This window comes from Heteronotia binoei, chromosome 13, assembly GCF_032191835.1.
Source record: "Heteronotia binoei isolate CCM8104 ecotype False Entrance Well chromosome 13, APGP_CSIRO_Hbin_v1, whole genome shotgun sequence".
Classification (NCBI taxonomy): domain Eukaryota; kingdom Metazoa; phylum Chordata; class Lepidosauria; order Squamata; family Gekkonidae; genus Heteronotia; species Heteronotia binoei.
The window spans coordinates 59,676,812-59,700,706 of record NC_083235.1 but is presented as its reverse complement, the minus strand read 5'-3'; the positions used below and the strand labels follow the sequence as shown (position 1 = coordinate 59,700,706).

General features: G+C 44.9%; 2 protein-coding genes across 5 annotated transcripts in view; one reads left to right on the top strand and one right to left on the bottom strand.

Annotated features, from left to right (window-relative positions):
- Positions 1–8,778, top strand: part of LOC132581667 (caspase recruitment domain-containing protein 14-like) — a 35,141-nt gene extending 26,363 nt beyond the window's left edge. For 3 of the 4 annotated variants that reach the window (XM_060253035.1, XM_060253034.1, XM_060253036.1), the window contains 8 exons: positions 2,460–2,586; positions 4,087–4,324; positions 4,459–4,522; positions 5,393–5,504; positions 5,986–6,159; positions 7,618–7,721; positions 7,879–7,994; positions 8,421–8,778. In XM_060253035.1, the coding sequence (XP_060109018.1) occupies positions 2,460–2,586; positions 4,087–4,324; positions 4,459–4,522; positions 5,393–5,504; positions 5,986–6,159; positions 7,618–7,721; positions 7,879–7,994; positions 8,421–8,628 (1,143 nt within the window). In that variant the 3' untranslated portion in view covers positions 8,629–8,778. Of the gene's footprint in view, positions 1–2,459; positions 2,587–4,086; positions 4,329–4,458; positions 4,523–5,392; positions 5,505–5,985; positions 6,160–7,617; positions 7,722–7,878; positions 7,995–8,420 lie in introns of those variants that run through there. The other variant, XM_060253037.1, reaches the window with a different exon arrangement.
- Positions 8,779–13,267: 4,489 nt separating this feature from the next.
- LOC132581689 (N-sulphoglucosamine sulphohydrolase-like) lies at positions 13,268–22,725 on the bottom strand. Its single transcript, XM_060253066.1, has 8 exons — positions 22,606–22,725; positions 21,027–21,187; positions 20,762–20,867; positions 18,993–19,143; positions 16,948–17,104; positions 16,526–16,607; positions 15,140–15,343; positions 13,268–13,864 (listed from the first exon to the last, which is right to left on the bottom strand). The coding sequence occupies exons 1-8, from the start codon at positions 22,703–22,705 to the stop codon at positions 13,305–13,307; spliced, it is 1,521 nt and encodes a 506-aa protein (XP_060109049.1). The 5' UTR covers positions 22,706–22,725; the 3' UTR covers positions 13,268–13,304.
- Positions 22,726–23,895: the final 1,170 nt, after the last annotated feature.

The window sequence follows — 23,895 nt, the reverse complement described above, 5'->3', positions numbered from 1 at the left end:
GTATGGCATCAGTGTTATTTTATGTAACTCCTCTGCATATATAGTCTCTGCTATACCTCTAAGGGCCTTTCCTAAACCATATGTTTTCACTGTGGAGACACCACTTTCTATCCTGTACTCCAGCCACATCTTTATTCCCCTTGCTTGCCTTGCTGCCGAGAATGACGATTTGCTTGTAATATAGTCTTTGCCCATTCAGCACTGGAAGGTCGAGGGTACTGCCTTGAAAGAAAAATGAGAAAACCAGGGGCACTGTCCAGTTCTGGGGGTTTTGGGCTTCAGGCCTTGTCCAGTTCTGGAACCAACTGGGGGGGGCGCTCAGGCTCTAGGGCTCTTGTTTGGTCCTTCAGCCAAGAACTCAAAAGGCCTCAGACCCCACAAGGGGAGGTGATTTGTGCACCATCAGTCCTCCTCCTTGAGGCACATGGACACTTTTTTGGACAGGGGTCTCCTTCTGCGCCCTGTGTTCCAAAACCCCTGTGCTTGAACCTCAGCAGCCTCATGTTTAGGCTCCTCCTCATCCTGGGTTTCTATGCCAAATTTAAAGAGAATGCCCCTCCCCATTCCTTCCAGGTGGTCCCCCTTTCCAACCCACCAGGTCAAGCTGAGGGCACCACAGATGATCCTTGGCTTGCACGATCCTGCCTCCAGGGAAGCCGATGGCCACCTCTTTCCTCCCTTTCATGCTGGGTTATCAGTGGGGCGGTGACCTCACTAGCAGGCACCCCATTTCCTTGGCTGCTCAAGTAGATCAGGGTGTGTTGTTGGTGTGGTCTGTTGGTCTTGGGATCCTCCCAGGGGTTGGTGAAGTCTGGATCTGACTCGTGGTCTGGATAGGCATTCAAAATGGTGCTGAAAGGCAATAAGTGCTCTTCTACTGCTTCCAGCAGTAACATCCATGCCACTACAACCAGTGTCCCCACAGCATTACAACAATGCTACTATAGTTACTACAATAATGCTACTATAACCAGTGTCCCCACAGCATTAACACACACTGTAGTTTACTTGCTGGAAGAAGAAACCCCCAGAGTTCAGCTTAGAGGGCTAAGGGACTACGATTCCTCTGCATTGGAAGGACATGTCGGGCATGTTTTGTATGGACTGTTAAAAAGAAATCCATGGTAGCCACTCAGCTTCCAGAAAAGCACAAAAGTTAGCTTCTGGAGAGGCTCAACATTTAAACTTAGCCCTTGTGCTAGAAGCCTGCTCAGCCACTAGCAGCAGAGATCATGAACTGTCCAGTGTTGGACATTTCAGGAAAACCTGTTGAGCTACCTTTAGAATGGTAAATTTAGGAACATATTACCTCAGCTCTTACTCAAAAACTTAGAAGAAGAAGTTGCTGTGGGTCACTGGCCCATGTATTCTTGAATACAATGGAAGTGTAAGTCATTCTGTGTAGCTTCTGTTGCACTCTACAGGAGCTTTGGTGCTTCCTGTGCACTACCAAACTGGTAGGGCATTAGGTATGACATTGATTTTATTTATGTTATTTATATTCCACTTTTCTTACTGAGACTCAAGGCAGCTTACACAGAGTGAATCAATACAGTCAACATTCCATAAACACTGTTGCAGAATTTGGATTGTAGAAATCTGGAACCAACCAGATATCTGAAAACAGAACTGAAGCTAAGCATGAGTATTAACATGACATATTGAACTATGCGAAAATTACATATTACATAGTAATATTACATATGTAATATTATATATTACGTAGAGCCAGTTTGGTGTAGTGGTTAAGTGTGCAGACTCTTTTCTGTGAGAACAGGGTTTGATTCCCCACTCCTCCACTTCTACCTGCTGGAATGGCCTTGGGTCAGCCATAACTCTGGCAGAGGTTGTCCTTGAAAGGGCAGCTGCTGTGAGAGCCCTCTCCAGCCCCACCCACCGCACAGGGTGTCTGTTGTGGGGGAGGAACTGCTCTGAGAGCAGTGAGCCGCTCTGAGATTTGGAGTGGAGGGCAGGATATAAATCCAATTTCTTCTTCTTCTAGTATGGCAGCAGGCAGTACGATCTATATACAGTAGTCTAGACTAATCATTTACCCAAATAACTTTGAGAATCATTTTGTCCAGTGCTACCCTATTGCCTGTGCAGAAAAGCCCTCATGAATAATTCAGTTTTGCATAGTTTGCAGAAAGCCAGGAGAGCAGAGCTTTCCTCACTTCTTCAGGCAGACCATTCCATAAGGTGGAGACCACAATGGCAGCTGTTGATTTTGTCCATTTGCAGGCTGGCACCTGCAGAGGACCTTGCTCAGATGAACAAAGCTGTCCTGATGTATAAAAGTGTCATTCCAGTCTGAATCTGCTAAAGAATGCTCCTGTGCCCCAAGTTGGTCAGACTGTAATTGCCGCCCACTGGGCTTCTCTCTAATTCTATCCCACTCCCCAGGTGATTTATTTTGAAGGCTAAGATTATTTTTCTCTTGAATCTTCAATCACCTGTAGGTGGACTATGGAGTAATGGAACCAGGTTTCAAGGCTGTCCTGGAGGATGCTACACTTGAGGAGGCGCTTTGGGTCCTAGGGAGGGTGAACGGTTTCTGCTGCCTGTCTGTGAAGCCCAACATGGAGGGTAAGGATTTCTATTTACTGTGATTCCTCCTTTCTGCCACTGGCCTGTGATATCTCCAAGGAAGTCCTTTCATAAAGCATGGAAAGGCAGCAGATTTTTTACTTAGAAGTAGGTGAGTAGAAGATTAATGGACTTGACCCACAGGTCAGTGGTGGACTAGCCAGGGAGTCAGCTTGCCCAATGGCAAGTGGGCCCCTTTAAACATTAGGCAATATGTTAAAAATGTTAATGACCTTTTAGTAGCTTGAAAATATAATAGAAGTTCCAGTGTTTTTACTGTAATGCAACTAAAATTTACACTGTATTTAGGGTTGCCAGCTTCCAGGTGGGGTCTGGGGATCTTCCGCTTTTACAACTGATCTCCAGCTGGCAGAGATTGGCTCCCCTGGAGAAAATGCAACCTGAATTTACATTTAGTATCTACTGTATACTGCCAGTGATATGTACAATGTATGTACACTATAATTACTAAAATATGCATATTTATTTTGCAAAAGTTTTAATTGTACCTTTTTTCCACTTACGTATTTTTTGAAAATTTTATTTATTTCTTACAGAAATTAAATGATAGCCTTATAGTTGTGGGTGGGTCCCCTATGTCTCCTGGCAACCAATATTTTTAAACCCAGGCTGATTCCTCACTCACCTTTCTCTGAGGCAGGCTTCCGTTTCTGGGCGGAGCAAATTGGTGATTTCGCACCAGTTGCTCCGCGCCGGCGTTTTGTGCGGGGCAAACCCACAATTTGCCCAGTTGCACTTTAAACTGCGGCAGGCAGGGCAAATCACGGGTTTGCCCCATGCAAAATGCCAGCGCGGAGCAGCTTGTGCAAAATCGCCAGTTTGCTCCGCCCAGAAATGGAAGCCTGCCCCGGAGAAAGGTGAGTGCGGAATCAGCCCCAGTCCACCACTGCCATAGGTACAGTCTCATGGGAACTTCTTCTATGTAAGCCCCATTGAATAAAAGAACATTTCAATGAGTCTTATGCTGGAGAACTTTCTGCTAGATTGTGCCTCATGTTAATTAATGTGAGAAGGGTATCATTTGAATTTTCCACTTCAGGCATCAAAAGACATTGGCCTGGATTGGGTATATCACCATTCATGCATAGGGGGAGCAGGACTCTTGTTCAGGAAGTAATTGCTGCTGAATCCTCTTCCTACTGCATTCCAGCCTATGCTACTGTATGGGTGATTTCCCACACAGCTTACCGAGGAGCGAAGTCCCTCCTCACCGCGCAGCGTCTGCTCGGATTTCCCACCAACTGCTCCGCGGAATCAGGAAGTGCCGGACCTTTTGTGTGGCTAATGTAAACTAGGGTTTTAGCGATTTCCATTTGAGACGCAAAAGGTCCTGCACTTCCTGATTCCGCGGAGCAGTTGGTGGGAAATCCGAGCAGACGTTGCGCGGTGAGGAGGGACTTCGCTCCTCGGTAAGCTGTGTGGGAAATCACCCAATAAGTACAACAAACACACAATTTCTTATACTATCTGTCCAAACAGGTTATAAGAAGCTGCTGAGTGACCTGGATTCCAAGCTGGTAACATCTGGTGACTCTTTCTATGTTCGATCCAACCTTTGCCTTGAGAGGCAAACAGCTGATCAGCTTCAAGTGGGATGCCATTACATTCTGCATGTTACTGATACTGTGTGCCAGGGCCGAACCCGATGGAGAGCCTGCCATGTGAATGCCTACACCATGAAAGACATGGATGCTGCCACTATCCCCAGCTACTGCCAGTGAGTACCATGACTTGACCAAGCTTGAAGGGAGCAGCAATCGTAGTCTGAAAATGTTGTTTCCATGGCCAATGAGGAACGCCCATAATTGCTCTTTTGCCTAATGAGTTCCTGTCCCCTTTCCCCCTCTCTAGGGCTCAGCAGCATCTAATTACTCTAATACAGGAGCTGGCACTGAAGAGCACAGTTTCTTGCAAGGTGGGATTCTGTAGCACAATTTTATCAATAAATTACCATGTCTGTTACCACGTGATAGCAGATACACCTAAGTATACAAGTAGATGTGGAGTAAACACATAGGGTTAAATTCTAAAAACATTAAGGTCCCACTTATGGAACAGATCTCACCTTTTACTGGTTTCTGCAGCATCCTGTGCCACCCAAAAAGCTGATGGTTGGGGGAACTCTTGAAAACTGTGTGATACAGTGTAAAGGGCTGCATCTAAAGTGAATGATCTGTTCTATGAAAAGTATGCCTCCTCCCTGCATACACAGAATTGTTTTCTGCCTGCACAAGTGACTTCTGGATCCATTTCAGAGTTGTTTTGTTGAGTGTCTACTTGATTAGATATCTTGGCTGACCATGCAAGGTTAGCCAGGGTGTCATCGTGCTTCAGTCCTCTTCCTCCTTACTTTCTGGTGATCCCATATTGTCAGTGAAGCTAAATTTATAGCCATCAGTTTGGATGGTAAACTACAGTCACCAGAAACAAACCACACATCATTTCAGCAGTAGATAGGTGTCAATTTGCTCCAAAGCCAAGAAGGGAAATATCTCAATGACTGAGTTCTATCAACCAATACTACTGTGCCCCTATAGCAGGGTCCTGGGATATTACTGCAGCTAGATTTGGGTCCAGCAACACTTCTTAGAGACTAACAACATGATTTGGGGGGTGGGGGGAGTAATAAGCTTTTGAGAGTCAAAGCTCCCTTCATTGGATGTCAGTGTTTTCCAATAAAGGCTTGACATTGTGGCCTCAAAGAGCAGCTAGTTCACTGAACATAGAATGCTAATCACTCAGACTGTAGCCTACATGTTCAGAGGTTATTCTTTCTATCTTGTAGAATCCTGGGACACAGCCAAAGTTGGTACGTATCATTAGTACAGACAATAAGAAGATCAACCCACTTTGGTCATCCATGGACTGCAATCCTTTGGACTCTAGCAAGCCAGATGGTGAGTTCAAATTTGCAGATTGTTGATGTTGCTGTGGGAATTCTTCCTCTTATTTAATGATGGGATGTACAAAAGAATTATCTTGGAGCTAATCTGCTCCAGAACAATGTACCTGGCTTATTTCTTTGGAAATTGGTGTGAGTGGGCATGTGCGATTATGGACACATTCATGTTGCTTTCCAGTGCCCATTTCATTCTCCCTTTCTTGGACTGGAATGAACAATATAAATCAAAAAGAAACTAAGGCCCAGCGATTTGTCCATCTCTTCAAGGGAATTGTGTTTCATTGCTGCAACATGCTGGTTAGAGGATGCCTTCCTTGTAAGATACTCCATGGAATCCAAACATTTATTTATTGTTTGTTATTTCTGTTTTGATGGATGCCTTCTAATTCCTCTTTCTGAAAACAGAGAAAGACATGCAGCAGATGAGATGCTGATCTCCTCCATCCTCATATCCCCTTCTTTTTTTCTTCCTCTAGTGTGCCCTAGGGTCAGCCTCCACACAAGAAGCTGTCTCACTCTGATGCCCTACACTCTAGTCAAACCGTGTAGGCCTGGCCGGCCACGGCCAGTGCTCTTGGTGCCAGCACTTTTGGGGAGAATCATAGCCGATAAACTGTGCCTTTCCAAGAGCTTTGAAAAATGCCCGGCAGGTAGGTCACAGCTCTGACTAGGCTAACCTAGTAGGTGCTTTCAGTGAGACATTGTAGAAGTGTTACTGGATAAGGCATGGGTGCAGGAGTAATTCCACGGGCCCCCTAGTCTTTTTGGCCCAGGTTCCCTGAAAGATTAGGCAAATTAGGATGTCTAGTGTGGGGTGTCAGCTTCCGTAACAGCTGCTGCCTTATCCCAGAACACATAGTCCATCGTATCTTCACATTTCCCCCTTTTTCACCACAGCTCTGTCATTGATCAGATCTCAAGGTCAAGGAGATCCAATCTAGCATGGCTCCAAAATAGTTCAGAGCAAAATTGGTCATAGCAAATTCAGGCTACATGAATTTAAGGTTTGAAAGAATAATAATTTTGAGTCTCATGGAAAATCTGGGAAAGATCATCAAGTGTTGAGTTACAAAGAAGTAGTTTTAAAATTTGGGAATAAACCGCTATTATTTCAGATCAGACATTTGGCAGACACATTATTGAGAAATTATGCTGGTGTAAGTGGAAAAAACAGCCCTTAAGTTTATAATTACTGCTGATCAGGTATCCGGTGGTTTGATTGCTGAAATCTATTCCTTGTTACTAAATCTGGAAAATGCTTCTTTAATTTATGTTAGAAAATGGAATAGGGACTTACAGATCAATACTGATTCAGAGGAACTGAGGTAGATTTGAAATTGTGCTGTACCTAACTTATTTCTATGAGTTTAAAAGGAATTTTCTTTAAAATTGTGTTGCAATAGTTATCTCACTTCGAGCAAGTTAGCCACTATATGTAGAACCCAGGGCTTTTTTTGTAGAAAAAGCCCAGCAGGAACTCTTTTACGTATTAGGCCACACCCCCTGATGCCAAGCCAGCCGGAACTGTGTTCCTGCTTTAAAAAAGCCCTGGTAGAACCATGCAGGATCAGTGTTGGTGATGTGGCTGATCTCTGAAAGATGTTTTTGACATATTTTTGGTTCATGTTCCAAAATTCAACCTATTTGGACATTCATAGTTCAGTGTATTAATGAAATTTTTCATTGTAATGTCCCCCATGATCTAAAAATTATTCTGTTGGGTTAGGTAAAAGGTACAGCACTCTTTCAGATGCAGAATGTTCTTGAGCCAACTTATAACAGCTAAATTGGCAACAGCAGTAAAATTTTAAAAAGATAGAATCTCCCTCCAAAAGTGACTGGTTCCACTGTGTGTGAAATACTGCCTTATTATTATAAATAAATATATTCTGAAAGGGCCCAGAGAAATAATTTCCAATATTCAGATCATGGCATTGTTTATAATATTCTGAAGTTAGGTAAGAGAGTGTGTGCTTATGTATTTTATGTTAGTATAACTTTTTTTTTGCAGTTGTGTTTGAAATTTGTTGTATTATACATTTTGTGTTGTGTTTTGAAAAATCTAATTTAAAATTGTTGTTTGGCCAACCTCTTTCCTGTTTCTGCAGAGCCTCAGAATGAAACACAGAGCAGAGATGTACTCCCTGACAAGAAAAGGACAAATAGCAGCTGTTGCATTCCACGACAGGCTCTGGAGGTGCTAATGGAGAAGGTAATAGAGATGGGGCAGGTTTGTGTTGGGGTGTAGATGCAATTGTCTCTACTGAACTAGATATCCATTCCACTCACCTAATACCTGCAAATTCTGCTCAATGTAGAACAGCACTGTAATATACATGCCCTTTAACTCTCTCCTTGACCAACTCTAGAAGATTCATGGCTGGCTGGACGTGGACCTGGAAAAAGTTCAGGAACTGCTGGCTATGGAAATCTATCCCATCATTATCCTGGTCATCATCACTGAGAAGAATGGAAAGAAATTCAGGTAGGTGTTGCTGCTCAGAAGAAGCCAAAGGGTAAAGCTTCCTTCTTTCCAACCGTGGTACAGTTCCAGGGCAGCCCCACCCTTTGTAGCCAGGGTTAAGGGATGGACTATTACAGGTAATGTAGACTTTTACATATTTGGTGACATATCTGAAGACACAGAGATAAGCTGTAGGCAGTTACATCACGCTACTGAAAGGGAGTTGGCCAGCAACTACACCAGTCACCTAAATGGACAGACATGTCCTCCACTTAGATAGCAGCTCCTTCTCTAACATACCCATTGACATAGCTAGCCAGGGCAAACTTAGTCCTGTGCCTCAAGTGAACTCTACATCACCTTTTCCTTATATTCCTTAAAACAGAGCTAAATATGAGAGGTCTGGTTTCTGATTTATTTTTTTCATACAAATTGCTTGCATTTCAGGAAAGCCTTACAGCGCCTTGGAGTGACCAAGGAACAGCTTTTGGAGAGTGCCCGGAAAGAGGAAGCTCAGCTTGAGAGAGTGCCCTGCTTGTATGGCACCATCACCCCTGATGCCTGGAATGACCTCGATGCTCTGGTCAGCTGTGTCCATGCAGTCATCTCTGATGAGCAAAAAAAGGTGGTGTGGGTGGAACAAGTATCTCACTGACTCCTTCAGGAGTCAAGCAGGCTTGAAGTAATCATTTATCTCAGGCTTAGGAAAGACTTGAGCAACTTGGGAGATGCCAATACTGATTCTGAATTAAGTTAAAGGATGACTACGGCAAGTGCTAGCCCAGCCAGCTAGGAAAAGTTAATAAACAAGCTGTTCACATAGTGAACAGCAAAGAAGCAAATTATCAAACTTTTTGACCTGTTATGGCTTCTTGTTAGATCATCTTTTGTACAGGCAAGAGGTCCCAGCAGGTTCATGTCCACTTAAAATGGTCAGATAATAAGCTATGTGAAGAACCTTTGCCTGAGACATTGGGCAGGCATAACCAGTCAGAGTAGAGAATACTGATGTTGATAGACGAGTTGTCTGACTCAGTATAAGGCAAGGTCATATGTTTACCTCTCACAGCCTGCCATGGAGCACTAACTGTCTGTTTAGTAGGGGAGAATGTGGAGGAATTAATAAAGCTGCATAATTTATGAGTGGTGATAAACAGACAAGGGGTCTCAAGGAGGCCATAGTTGTACTGCTCTTAAAAAAAACCCTTGGATCCTTTAGATGCAGCCAATTACTGCTCAGTTTCAAATCTATTGTTTCTGGGCAAGGTGACTGAGGGTGGTAGCTGATCAGCTCAAGGGCTTCCTCGATGATACATCGACACTGGATCCATTGCAGTCCGGTTTCTGCCGCAGCCATGGGACAGAAGTAGTGCTGGTCATCATGATTATCTCTTTAGATAGCTGAATTGAGACAGCTCAGAGCTGCTGTTGCTGCCTGACCTCACAGCAGAATTCAACACAGCCAGTTATGGTCTTTTGACTCAATGCCTTACCAATGCAGGAATGTGTGGAGTGGCCCTTCAATAGCTTTCCTCATTTCTCCATGGTTGGGGACAGAGAGTGAATGCTGGGTAAGGCTGTGTCCTATAAGCAACCTTTACTACATGGGGTCCCTCAGGGGGCACTCCTCTCCCCGATGTTATTTAATATCTATATGTGCCCCCCTCACTCAGCTGGGAGGAATTTGGGTTTGGGTGCCATCAATATGTGATGACACCCAGCTATATCTGTTATTGGATGGCCAGCTGGCTATTGCCCCACAAAATCTGGCTGAGGGACTGGAGGCCATGGCGGCATGGTTAAAAAAGAGCAGACTGAGACTGAGCCTATCAACGATGGAGGTTCTGTGGCAGGGCGCGTATGTGGTGCGATTGAAGTTCAGGATTCCAAGTCTTTTGAGAGGGCACCATTAACACTGGTGCCATCCATCAAGAGTTTGGGTGTGAATTTGAATGCCTCTTTATTGATGGAGGCTTAAGTCATGCATATTACGAAGCTGATATTTTTCTGTCTCCGCCAAGCTCTGGAGTTAGCTCCTTTCTTGTCACACCCTAACCTAGTCATGGTAATCTACACAATGGTCACCTCCAGATTTGATTATTGTAATTTGCTGTGTGCTGGACTGCCCTTGAGACTGACCCAGAAACTCTAGATGATCCAGTATGTGGAAGCATGAGCCCTGATGGGAATGTCATGGACATCATACATTCAACCTGTGTTGTGTCAGCTACACTGGTTCCCAATGGAGTACTGGGTCAAATTCAAGGTTTTGGTATGGACCTTTAAGGCCCCGAGCAGTCTGGGACCAACTTATCTACAGGACTGTCTTCTCTGGTATGTCCCCAGGACAGATTTATGCTCCACAAATAACAACCTACTGGTGATCCCTGGCCCTAAAGACATCTGGCTGTCTTCAACCAGGGCCTTTTTGGTCCAGGTGGTCTTTGGACCTGGTGGAAATCTCTACCAAATATCACCAGGGCCCTTCAGGATCTTATGCAATTCTGCAGGGCATGTAAGGCAGAGATGTTCCGCCAGGCTTTTGGTTGAGGGCAACATTTTTTTCTCATTGTCTGGCACCTTCCCCCTTCTGTATGTTTTGTTGGCGAGTTCGCTCCCTTAGCCTGAAAAATGGCCAGGCAGACCAGAATTGGGAGAGAAAACTTATAGGATGCCATCTTACTTTTTTATTCTAGTTCTTAGTTTTTATCAATTTGTATATTAAATTTTAAATGGTTGTATATTTATTCTATGGCATCATGCATCACCCACAGCTTGGCACAAGTTGGGATAAGGCAATAAATTTATGTTGATATACTTAAAGTGAGAAATGTCCAAATTATCCCTACTATCGTGGCCAGTTTCAGTCCTATTTGATCATCTAGTTCAGCTTGAGAAGGAAGTAAGGTTGGCTAGGTGTTAGGGCTTCAGAGGAGCTGGGATGGAATCTGGGGCTGCAGTGCTCTCTGGCATTGCGTTTTTCAGTTCCCATTCCACGAACACCCTCAGAGGCAGTTGCCTCTTCCATAGCCTCTTCGGAATTGTCTGGCCCTTCCTCCTTCGGCCAGCCTAATAAAGGATTTCCTGGAGCTGGGCAGACCATGGACTTCCTCAATGTCTTCTCTTTAGGGGCAGGCCCTTGGTTGGGATCGCCCTTCTCCCGCTGTGCCCTCTGTTTTAAGAGGCTGTTCTGTCTACCTAAGCGGCCCCGTGGCATAGAGTGGTAAAGCAGCAGTACTGTGGTCTGAACTCTCTGCTCACAACTTGAGTTCGATTCTGGCAGAAGCTGGATTCAGGTAGCCAGCCCAAGGTTGACTCAGCCTTCCATCCTTCTGAGGTCGGTAAAATGAGTACCCAGCTTGCTGGGGGGAAAGTGTAAAAGACTGGGGAAGGCAATGGCAAACCACCCTGTAAAAAGTCTGCTGTGAAAGCGACGTCACCCCAGAGTTGGAAACGACTGGTGCTTGCATAGGGGACCTTTCCTTTCCTTCTGCCTACCTGCATGGTTTCCCGTGATGTATGAATTTATTCAATACATCGTTCAATATTGTTACAAGTTTAAGTCACATTGATTTTTCAGCATTTGCAAGATGTGGTAGCTTGTGTCTCTTAAGACTTTACTTGAAATGAAATAATTTAATAAATATATTGCTAATATTAAGAAGGTACTCTTAAGATCTCATAGAATCATAGAGTTGGAAGGGACCTCTAGGGTCAACTATTCCAACCCCTGCACAATGCAGGAAATTCACAAATACCACCCCCTAAATTCACAGGATCCTCATTGCTGTCAGGTGGCCATCTAGCCTCTGTTTAAAAACCTCCAAGGAAGGAGAGCCCACCACCTCATGAGGAAGCCTGTTCCACTGAGGAACTGCTCTAACGGTCAGGAAATTCTTCCTAATGTTGAGCTAGAAACTCTTTTAATTTCAACCCATTGGTTCTGGTCCTACCTTCTGGGCCCACAGAAAACAATTCCACAAATCTCACGAAGAATACCAGTGCATATACATTATAATGTACAAATAGTGACTATTCTATGTTTGGTCTTGAAGTCTCTTCAGATCCTTGTGACCGTGTGGTCTCTCCTTTACTGTACTGGGTATCCCAGAATCCCTTTGCCCATCAACCTCTGCTTCTAAAGAATTTTGTAGTTAATATGCTAAAGATGTGAACACCAGAGATTGTAGACAATGTACAGAAAGAAGACAACCAAGTTCTATAGTCTTTGTCTCTTGGTTCCATTTTCTTTGTATGTTATCAGTTTGTTTTTGGAGATCAAGCTTTAAAAAAATGTGTCAAATTTTATTTCATTTTGTAAAGCAGCATGTAAATAGATGGCTCTACCTGAATTATAATGGCATTGAATTAAAATTCTTGGTATCATTTCATATATTTCCTGCTTCTTGTTGATGTGTGCACCAGTGACTCTGAGATACAACTCTGAGGGAGTTTTCACCTTCTCCCTAGAACAGGCAACCATCAGGAGCCATCAGCTCTTCTTGTTGCTGTTCCCATTTTCAGCAAAGGAGTGAAGCAGCCTGCTGAGAACCAGCAACATCAGCATTGTAACCACTTGCTTCCTCATTTGTTGACTCAGTGGTTTTAGCTACATGGTTGCTTAGTCTAGGATTCACTTCAATAGCCCAACTGAACTACATTGCTTCTAATATGGATCAGCTGTCTTATGTGCCTGTACCACCCCAGCTTGCAGACAAAGGACTGCTTGCTTTCAAGCATGCTGCCTTCTCTCCACCAGCTTTCCACATATGCAGAAATCTGAGGAGAGAATGCTTTCAAAATAATGTTCCCATGTATGTGTTCTGAGGTGGTGCAGACTGCTGTGAGAGGACTAAGAAGTGCTCCTGTGAAGTTTTGAGTTGGCTCTGTCCTTTTCAGATTCCTAGAAAGGCACTGTTTTTGATAAACCACAGTCTGGATGGCCCATCTTCTACTGATCTATGGATGGCCCATCTTCTACTGATCTATGGATGGCCCATCTTCTACTGATCTAGATGGGGTAGTGCTGCCTGCAAAATGTTCTGCTCCATCTGGCAGCTATCTTATCTCTTTGACTGCAAATATTTTGGAAAGGGTGTTCTGCCTGAGTTGGTGGATATATTTTTGTTCTTAGAACATTGGCTTCCCTTTCTGTGGGCAGAAGCCACACTCTGGCATTTGACAACAGCTCCTTCCCCTAACTGCAACCTCCTAAGTATTCAGTTGTACATATTGCAAAGTTTGCAAGTTAAAAACAGAAGCCTGCTTTAGCTCTTTTCCTTCTGCTGTTGTTTTGCATGAGGAAGTCATAGCAACCACAAGAAACTCAAATCACAGTTCATTGTGGAGAGGCCGACACTGGGGGCTGGGCTTATCTTCCAGGACCCCATCAGGCACACACACCCAGGGGTCATCCGTTTCCCACTGCCACTTCAGTAGAAGCCCCTGTAGCTCCTGGAGAGCCTGAGCATAGCGAGGGTCAGAAGCCAAGTTCCTGCTTTCAGTGGGGTCCGTGCTGTGATCATAGAGCTCCCAGCGTTCTCGGTAATAGTAGCTGTGCAATGTCTTGTTCCAGTGGGTGGGCTGCCCTTCCTGAGTCCTATTCAACAAGTCTTGGAATGTGGGTGAAACATAGAAATCTTGGTCAATGGGGAAGGACATGCGGTTCTGCAGGTTGTGGATAAAACGCAGGGAGCCACGCTGCACAGCTCTCATGGGGTAGTGCATGGTCACCTCGTGCAAGCTCTGGCTCGCAAAGACAGTTGCCCACGATGGCTCTGACAACAGGGCCGGCAGCAGGGACTTCCCTGTGAGTTGCACCCTCCGCTTCCCAAAGAGGCTGTAGCTGGGATATGGCACGGAGAACCAATCCAAAATGGTAGGGGTGATATCTGCAGAGGGAGGGAGAAGGGGAAAATATGAACATATGAAGCTGCCTTATACTGAATCAGACCCTTGGTCCATCAAAGTCAGTATTGTCTTCTCAGACTGGCAGCGGCTCTCCAGGGTCTCAAGCTGAGGTTTTTCACACCTATTTGTCTGGACCCTTTTTATTTGGAGATGCTGGGGATTGAACCTGGGACCTTCTGCTTCCCAAGCAGATGCTCTACCACTGAGCCACCGTCCCATCCCATATGATGCAGGAGGCAGGGCTGGAATCTTGCCAGCAGGCATGGCCTGATAAGGAAGGCACTAAATTGGATACCTGGGGGGGTCTCCTCAATGAAACCCGTTACCCCATTCCAAGGACTTTTGCATAGGCCATTTCTTTGCCTGGAAAGTTATCTGTGGATCTTCAGGAATACTGACCTAAGAGCTGATGCTAATCAATGTTCCCCCTAAGCTGCAGAGTCTTGTGAACTAAAATTCTACTTTGTGAGCTACTGGTATTAACGTTGTGAGCTACCGGCATGAAATTTGTGAGCTATTGCATTAATTCTTGTAAAAATGGCTCTGGGGCCATTTTTCCTGAGCTAATACAAAAACGTGCGAGCTGGAGGCTAAAAATCTGTGAACTAGCTCATGCTAACCCAGCTTAGAGGTAGCACTGATTCTAACCCTGCGTCTTCTCCCTTATTGCCACTCAATGCTGCCTCACTATTCAATAAAGCCTCCATACAAGAACAAGTACTTTGCTGCTACTACCACTTAGGCTGCCCCCACCCACTGCATACTTCTCTCTCCTGCTGCTCATGAGAATGGGAAACACAGGCATATATATGAACATATGAAGCTGCCTTATACTGAATCAGACCCTTGGTCCATCAAAGTCAGTATTGTCTTCTCAGACTGGCAGCGGCTCTCCAGGGTCTCAAGCTGAGGTTTTTCGCACCTATTTGCCTGGACCCTTTTTTGGAGATGCCGGGGATTGGGACCTTCTGCTTACCAAGCAGATGCTCTACCACTGAGCCACCGTCCCATCAGAGCCTGCACTGCCTTCCACAGAATCTAGCTTCTGAATGCAGCATACATCACCCCATTCAATCACTGTGGCAGCAAAGAGAACGTGATAGCATAAGGGAAAGGGAAGGAGCAGCTGTCCCACAAAGCCTGGAGCAAAATACCTTTCTGTTTGATTCCATAAAGGCCCTTGATTCCTTATTATGCATTCTTTACTTCCCCACCCACAATGTAAATATACAAGTAAGTTTTTGAACAGCTCTTACCCAGAAGACTGGCATAGGCATTGCTGACCTGCCCCCAGCATGCAGGATGCTCAGGGGAAGAGATGAGGAGGGGTTCAGCTGTGCCTGACCAATACAGGTTGGTTCTGCCACTGGGGAAGGGGATGCCGTTGTCTGATGTGTAGATCACAAGTGTATTGTTGCTGAAACCAGCACTGTGCAGCTCCTCCAGGACAAGGCCAATACCTGCATGTCCCAGAATAAAAGAATCAGTGGTGCTTACTAAAGATCTTCTGGCTTATGCCCATTTGTACTATTTACCTTCCTCATATGGCAAGGAAAGACACCTTTGTCTTCAGAATCTCTGTCTCACTTGCAGACGGAGTTTCACTGAACATCCACACCATAAACACAGATGACAAAATAAATCTCTAGAATAATTGCCATTAACTGATTAGCTGTCACTAGCTAGCACTTCCACCTACATGGGGTAACACTGTTAACCATAAATGCTGGAACAAAGCACCTTTTACCCCCCTCAAAGACCTCCTACCTTCATGTTAACACTGTACCTAAAGCCACATGAGCCTCCTCCTCAGTGGGGAGAGCGGGGTATAAATCGAACTAAACATAAACACTTTATTGAAAGTGGAGATTTCAGGTTCCAGAAATGCACTTAAAGATCACTGCATACCTGTATTTAACTCTCACTAAGGATAATTTTAATTTCCATCCTTTCCCTTAGAGCAGATGATTGCCCAAAACAACTGCTTTAGGTTTAACAGCTTAAGAGCAGTGTTCCCTCTAAGCTGAGTTAGTGTGAGCTAGCTCCCAGATTTTTAGCCTCCAACGCACACATTTTTGTCTTAGCTCAGAAAGGATGACCCCAGAGCACACTAATGTATGCAGTAAAAAGGTAAAGGTAGTCCCCTGTGCAAGCACCAGTCGTTTTCGACTCTGGGGTGACGTTGCTTTCACAATGTTTTCATGGCAGACTTTCTATGGGGTGGTTTGCCATTGCCTTCCCCAGTCATCTATACTTTCCCCCCAGCAAGCTGGGTACTCATTTTACTGACCTTGGAAGGATGGAAGGCTGAGTCAACCTTGAGCCGGTTACCTGAACCAGCTTCTGCTGGGATCGAACTCAGGTCGTGATCAGAGGACTCCAACTGCAGTACTGCAGCTTTAACACTCTGCGCCACGGAGCTCATAATGTATGCAGTAGCTCACAACTTTAATGCCAGTAGCTCACAAAGTAGTATTTTTGCTCACAAGACTCTGCAGCTTAGAGGGAACATTGCTTAGGAGTAATCAAATGTGCAAAACCACTATACTCCTGTGATTCTGCTCTTACTTCAAGAGCACTGCAACTCAAACCTTCTCCCCCACTCCCTCACACAAAATTTCTCCGATTCAGTAATGGTTTACCTTGATCCATGCGGCCAATTGTTGTGTACTGAGCAGCCAAATCTGAACGAGCAGCTGGCGTATCCTGCACAAAATACGGTACCTGAGATGGCAAAAAAGAGAAACAGTTGTTAACCAGAAATCTGAGCAGCAGTATGAGGGGCACTAAAAGAATACTGGCAAACAGAGCTCCTGAAAAGCTGCAGCAGCTATGTCAGCATCAGGGGTACAGGCAAAGCTCCCTTCATCAAGCATGTATAAAATCAAGTATATATAAAATTTTTTGCCCCTGTGTGACACAGAGTGTTGGACTGGATGGGCCGTTGGCCTGATCCAACATGGCTTCTCTTATGTTCATGTGGAATCTTCTGCACAGGCCTTGCAGTGGAGAAGGCTCAGGGGTGTAGTTTTCTGCAAAATGCAAATGGTCTGGGAATCCACACCTGCACTTGATCTGGGCTGTAATGTTGTGGTTTCCAGTCTGGGATCCAGCCCATGCCAGTCTCTCCACTGCCGAATTTTTCACAAAAGGCTCCATACTGGGGTTGAGAGTGGCCACAGCGGTGAGGATCATGGAAAGCAACATAGAAGAAAAAAGGCCTGAAAGTTGAAAAGGCAGGTGTGAATGTATGCAGAGGTCATTCAAATACACTCTCGTGGTGCTGTATGCCTTCCGCTTGCTTTTAATAGAAGTACTTTGAAACACCTTTCTCATCCGCCTTACGTCAGCTCTATGATCCTCCACATCCACACATTCCAGTCTTAATTCTGCTAAATCACTCCTGTTCCTCTGCTGTCACTTGCTGAGTCTCCTGCAATCCTAAACTGCAGTTCCCCAAATATGTCCTGCATCCACAGACTGCCTACTATGCTATTGTTGGGCTCTCCCAAGAAGCATCACTAATGGATACCAGCCCCTGTATAAATTGATGGTGCAGTCTCATTTGGAATACTGAGTACAATTCTAGTCGCCACACCACAACAAAATATATCATAGCATTGGAAAAGGTCAGAAAAGGGCAACTAGAATGATTAAAGGGTTGGAACACTTTCCCTATGAAGAAAGGTTAAAGCACTTGAGACTCTTTAGCTTGGAGAAACGACAACTGAGGGGTGACATGATAGAGGTTTACAAGATTTGTGGGATAGAGAAGGTAGCGAAAGAAGTACTTTTCTCCCTTTCTCACAATACAAAACTCATGGGCATTCAATGAAATTGCTGAGCAGTCAGATTACAACGGATAAAAGTAAGTACTACTTCACCCAAAGAGTGATTAACACATGGAATTCACTGCCACAGGAGATGGTGGCAGCTACAAGCATAGTTGGCTTCAAGAGGAGATTGGATAAACATATGGAACAGAGGTCATCAGTGGCTATTAGCCACAAGGTATAGATGGAACTCTGTCTGGGGCAAGAGATGCTCTGTATTCTTGGTGCTTGGGGGGGCACACTAGGAGGGCTTCTAGTGTCCTTGCCCCACTAGTGGACCTCCTGATGGCACCTGGTTTCTGGCCACTGTATGACAGAGTGTTGGATTGGATGGGCAATTGGCCTGATCCAACATGGCTTCTCTTATATTCTTATGACCTCAACAGCAAGCCACATCCACCAGTGATCCCGTCCTTAGGCTCTGTTCTCCCCTTGAAACAAACTGCTATCTCAGCCTACCATCTACCAGTTCTGCAGGACTTGTTGCAGTTCTGCAGAGTCTGTAAAATGGAGCTCTTCCACCAGGCTTTTAGTTGAGGCAGCAGACGTCACATATGGTCAGCCCTTCCTGCTCAAATTATCATAACGTTGTTGTCAGTTTTGATATTTGGGAACCCTATAGATCAGGGGTGGCCAAAGGTAGCTCTCCAGATGTTTTTTGCCTACAACTTCCATCAGCCCCAGCCAGCATGGCCAATAGCTGGGGCTAATGGGGAGTTGTAGGCAAAAACCATCTGGAGAGCTACCGTTGGCCACCCCTGCAATAGATCAAACCAGATCTATTAAAACCTGAAACAATTCTATAATGCCATCTTAATGCTGTTACTATGTTTTTAATTGTTGTATATCAGAATTATAAACATGGTCGCATAATCCATACGTTGTAACCTGCCCTGAGCCCACTTTGAAGGGGAATGTGATAGGAATTAAATTAATAAAATCAATAAAATAAGATGTCCTTTTGCCCCAAGCCACAACTACCAGATAGTCCCCACCAATATGGTTTTGTTCTGAATTGCAGTTATTGCAGTCATGAACTCTTCTTGTAAATCCACCATTTTATGATCCCAAACCAACGGACTCCCCCCCCCCCACTTTTCCAAGGACTCTCTTCTAACTATAAGTCTTGGATTACTTTTTCACTGTCTCACCACTGAACCTAAGTGCCTTAATGTAATGTGCTCAGATATTTCCTTTCCTTTAATGATACAGCAGCCCAGATATTTAAGGAAGCTACTCTGTTATGTAATCTTAGCCACAGATGCTGGGATCTTACTTTTCATCTTGGCTGCGGAGGAATTTCCGAACAAGTAGCTTGATCCGAGTGATATTCCTCCCGACCTGCAAGACAGAGCCATTCTCCTCAGTGTAGGCAAAGTCAAAGGGATACACAGCCTCCGGTCCAACATGTTTCTTCCCAATGATCCCTGTTGCAGACAAGCACAGTCAGTCAGTGACTAATGAAACAGAGCTAATGAAAACACACAATCTTCTCCAGGTAACTTTGATTCTAAGAAAATGATCAACTGCCCTCAGAGCTGGAGAAAAAAAACCAACCAGGCAAATACATTCCACAGCAATCTAGCACAAGGGCACTGAAGTCTGCAGACCAATCAGTCTAAGTTACTTATTGCCACCCAAGGTCTGTCTCCCTTAATACAAAGGATGCTTTTAAAAAAAAAAAAAAAAAGAGAGAGAGGTTGCTGCCAAGGCTTGAACCTCAGAACCACATCCTAAATTGTGTTTTAGAGAAGAGGATAAGAGACTGGATTTATACCCCACCCTTCACTACCCAAAGGAGCCTCAGAGCAGCTTACAATCTTCTTTCCCTTCCCCTCCCTATAACAGACACCCTGTGAAGTAGGTGGAACTGAGACAGCTCTAACAGAAACTGCTCGAGAGGAACAGCTCTCTGAGAACTTGTGACTGACTCAAGGGCATGTCAGCAGATGTATGTGGAGGAGTGGGAAATCAAACCCAGTTCTCCCAGATAAGAGTCTGTGCACTTAACCACTTTTTTGGCAAACCACTGTGCACTCAGTGCTTTACATAGTAATATAAAGCAAGACATAGGTCTGTACCCCACAAGGGGCTTACAAACTATTTTTTGGCTGAAAGGCTGGGTTAGCGCTTAAGCTGGCATGTGCTTAAGCTTTGTTTCAATGGGAGAACAGTATTTGTCGCTGCTAGCTATGCAAGAGCTGAGCCACTGCCTTTAAACACACAGGAATGCATATTTGTTCCTTCACAAGAATCTCTGGCTTAGAATACTTGGTTGGAATATAAATCCTGGTGAGCCTTGGCTTCAGTTAAGCTCTTTTAATTAATCCCTTTCTGTTTGGGGCTGCTTTTCACACTTAATGCATTTTATCCCCCAAAGTAGTATACTTTATATATGCTATACACACACAAAAAAAATAAATAGCGCAGGGTGCATAAATACTAAAAACTCTGCCTTCGCCTTTAAGATTCAAGAAAGTAGTGACCAAGAAACAGACAAGCAGAACTGGCAACTGAAGAATATATTCAATCTTCATAGGCAATGCAATACATTTTGTAGTTGTGTTAGCCGTAAGTGAAAGTTAGTCAAGAACAGTATATATTCAGCTTGTTGTTCTGCTATAGAATGGGCATGTTCTATGGCAGGGTTGGCTGCAGCTGCTGCTTTGATGTCAGTGGTAGAAAAACACTGGAGGGGGTATGGTGGAGTGGGAAGTGCCATCAAGTTGCAGGGGACTTATGGAAAGAGGAGGTTTGCAATTACTTGCCTCTACATAGCAACCCTGGACTTCCTTGGTGGTTTCCTATCAGTACTAATCAGGTCAAACATCTGATGAGACTGGACTAGTCTGGGCCATCCAGAGGGAGCACAGGGGTGGGCAAAACAGAGAGACTTGATCTTCTTTCCCTACAGCTAATCTCTGTATAACCACAAGGTGGACACTTTAATCAAGGTGTGTTATAATCAAGGGAGTAGAGCAGGGTACCATCTAGGAATTCCAAATTAATTAGGAATGAAAAATTCTGCTTCTGTAGGCAGCTTACCTGTCCGGATCCCTGCCTTGCTGAGCAGTAGAGGAAGGCTACGAACACGGTCAAAGGAGTTGAAGTGATGTACATCCTGATGGAGCCCATACATCCCATTCTGGTGCTGTGAAAGAAAGAAGAATAATTCACAGTGTGAGCAGAACTGGGAAGAAATCGTTAGAAACAAAGGATCTTCCACAACAGAGTTCCAAGGACACGGGAAAGGACTGAGTCATTTGCTTGCACTGCAAGTTCTTCCCCCACCGCATCTGACAAGCATTACCTGGGGCAGGCCTGTCAGGAGGCTGGCCCGGCTGGGAGAACAGCTGCTGACAGAGGTAAAGGCATTCCGGAAGATCAAACTATGCCGGGCCAAGGCATCCAGGTTTGGAGTATTGATGGCTGTGTTGTTGTACGCGCCGCTCTCAAAACCACCATCATCAGCTGTGATGGAGGGGTGAGAGGTCAGCTTGTAAGATCAGGATCCCTTCAGCATATTTGCTCTCATCCTTATGTGACTGGAAGTAGAACTGAATTCTGTAGCTCAAACTGAGCGTAGCTGAATGAAGATCTCAGATTCAAATCTCTGCAACTCACCCAAACAGTAAGTTCATCCTACAATAAACTACATTGTTCTCAAATGCTCTCGTGACAAGAACATAGCCACAGTCACAGAACATAGAACTCTGCGTCACCTAATGGTATCATGAACATAGGTTTCATTAATTCAGTTAGCAGGATATTCAAGAAACTACAGAAATTACAGAATAGAGGAAAAAAATACCACTGATGTTGCAATTCTAAATCTTTCATAATCCTGTTTGTTCTGATCCAACTCCACTAAAGCATATAGGTTCAACCCCCTTTAATTCAATACTATCCACCATTGTTCCCTCTAAGCTGCAGAGCCTAGTGAACAAAATTTTTACTTTGTGAGCTACTGGTATTAAAGCTGTGAGATACTGCGTAAATTATTGTGCTTTGGGATTATCCTTCCTGAATTAAGACAAAAATGTGTGAGCTGGAGGCTAAAAATCTGTGAGCTAGTTCACACTAAATCAGCTTAGAGGGAACACTGCTATCCACACATTTCCTCCTTTTCTTATAAATGATGGTTAAGACTTTCCATCCAAGAATACAGCCTCACCCAGTGCTCACTGCAGAAGTTCTTAATGTTCACAGGCAAAACTTCACCTTTTTTCTAACAGCTCAGATCCATAACAGGCTTTCTTTTTTTCTGGAAAAAGAGGTGCCAGAACTCCCAAGAGGGACATTAAGAATAAACACATAGGTGTCCCTTGCGAACTTTTAGACTTTTGAGAATTTTGCTTCCATAAAGAGATTCCGGAACTCAGTTCCACTGTGTTTCCCCAGAAAAAAAAAGCCGTGTTCCACCAGGCAGAAATTCAAAAGCAGTGCCTTCCACATGACTAGATTTATATGCTGGGAGGAAAGCAGCATGCTTGGGATTCCCTCCCAACTACTTTTAGTGGGGCAGTTCCTGTACCAGCCGAAAAGATGGCAACACAGTCTGAATCTGAATGCTTGGTACCCATACCGCCTGTTTAGATAAGGGAGCTCAGAATGCACCTTTCCAACAAGACTCACCCACCCACCCTCCATCCCACTTGCCAACTCAAAGGACAGAGAACTATTTGAGGTCTGGCCACCTTCCATCCCGCCCTCTACGAGGCCTTTCAGTAAAACAACGTGCTGATTAGTGTTCCAGATATTTATCTCCCGCGCGCGATGCCTCCTGGGTCGCTCTCAGTGCAAGGAACAGCGAGGAGCGGCTGGCCCTTGTCTGCGCGCATCTCTGCAGAGCAACGCGGCCCAGCAGGGGCCCCAATCCCCTCGCTTACCTACAATAAGGAGAACATTGCGAGCTTTGCCAGGTGGCTTCCGCGCGTAACAGAACCCCAGCAGTAGTGCCAGTGGCCAGCCTTGCGCAAGCGCCCGCATAGCGAGACCCTTCCTTAGTCGTGGGAGCAGAGAAAGAAACGATCCCGGACCCCGCCCGGGAAGGGGGCAGTCTCCGTTTAATAGCAGCTCCGCCTCTCGCCTGGGTCACATGAGATGTGTCGGGGAGCAGCTGGGTGGATGGGAGCGTCTGGTTTGGAGTTTCCTCCGTGTAGGGGTGGCGGGGCTTCCAAGTGTGGTGAGTTCGAGGAATCGGGAGCGGGGAATCGAGCAGAGGGGACCTGAGAAAGACCCTCTGGTAGCTTTGGAGAGGGTTATGGGAAGGAAATCGGCTATTAGGCCGGCGAGCCTACAGAAGGTCCTGCGGTCTCATTTTGCCGGACCATGAGTATTTGTAACTCTTCGTCGTTTGTTTGTTTAAAAGCCTACCCGGTCCGCTGTGTCTAAAAGCTGAATTGCCCGTCATTGGTTCTGGTGTTGCGGGGTTCTTGTTTCTGTTCTAGAAGATGGCATATGGAGCGAAAGCTCGACCGCAAAATCTGTTTTTAGACTTTAGTTCGGAGTGTGCTTCCCTTATCACTGAGAAGATACAGCCCTCTCATCTGGGACAAGAGGGACGGGTTTCTTGGATGAATGGCTGGTCTTGAGCAACAGTGCTTCTTAGATGCTGAGAGGACCCCTTTCTTTCTTTTTTAAATGGCAGTACTGCAGTCGTCCTCTGTTTTAGAAAGCATATAACAGAGACCTGAAATTAGGAGCATCCTATTTTGGCTTTTTTCCTAGGGAAAATTTCCAAATATTTTATGGCGTTTTTCTATTTACTGAATATGCAAAATGGTGTATTTATACTGATAAACCAAATCTATGCTGGCAATAAATGCCGCGGCAAACAAGGGGATTTGCTTCTAAGTACTCTACTGAGAGCCAGTTTGGAATAGTGGTTAGGAGCATGGACTCTAATCTGCAAGACCCAGGTTTGATTCCCCACTCCTTCACATTCACCTGCTGTTGTGACCTTGAGTCACTCACAGCTCTCTTAGAACTGTTCATGAAAAAACTCTCTCAATGCCACTTACCTCACAGGGTGTCTGTTGTGGGGAGGGGAAAGGAAAGGAGATTGTAAGCAGCTCTGAGACTCCAGATGAAGGGCAGATGTAAATCCAACCTCTCCTCCTTGAGTCAACAATAATTAGAAATAATTTAAACAGTTACAGTTTTCCCTTGAAAGAAGG

What these genes read in the sequence shown, in the direction of transcription:
- LOC132581689 (XM_060253066.1), bottom strand. Translation starts at nt 22,705, where the DNA reads ATGCGGGCGCTTGCGCAAGGCTGGCCACTGGCACTACTGCTGGGGTTC. An exon ending in CTCCGCAGCCAAGATGAAAA is followed by an intron (nt 17,105 to 18,992) that starts GTAAGATCCCAG and finishes TTCAACTTTCAG; the next exon opens with GCCTTTTTTCTTCTATGTTG. An exon ending in AATTGGCCGCATGGATCAAG is followed by an intron (nt 15,344 to 16,525) that starts GTAAACCATTAC and finishes TGGGACATGCAG; the next exon opens with GTATTGGCCTTGTCCTGGAG.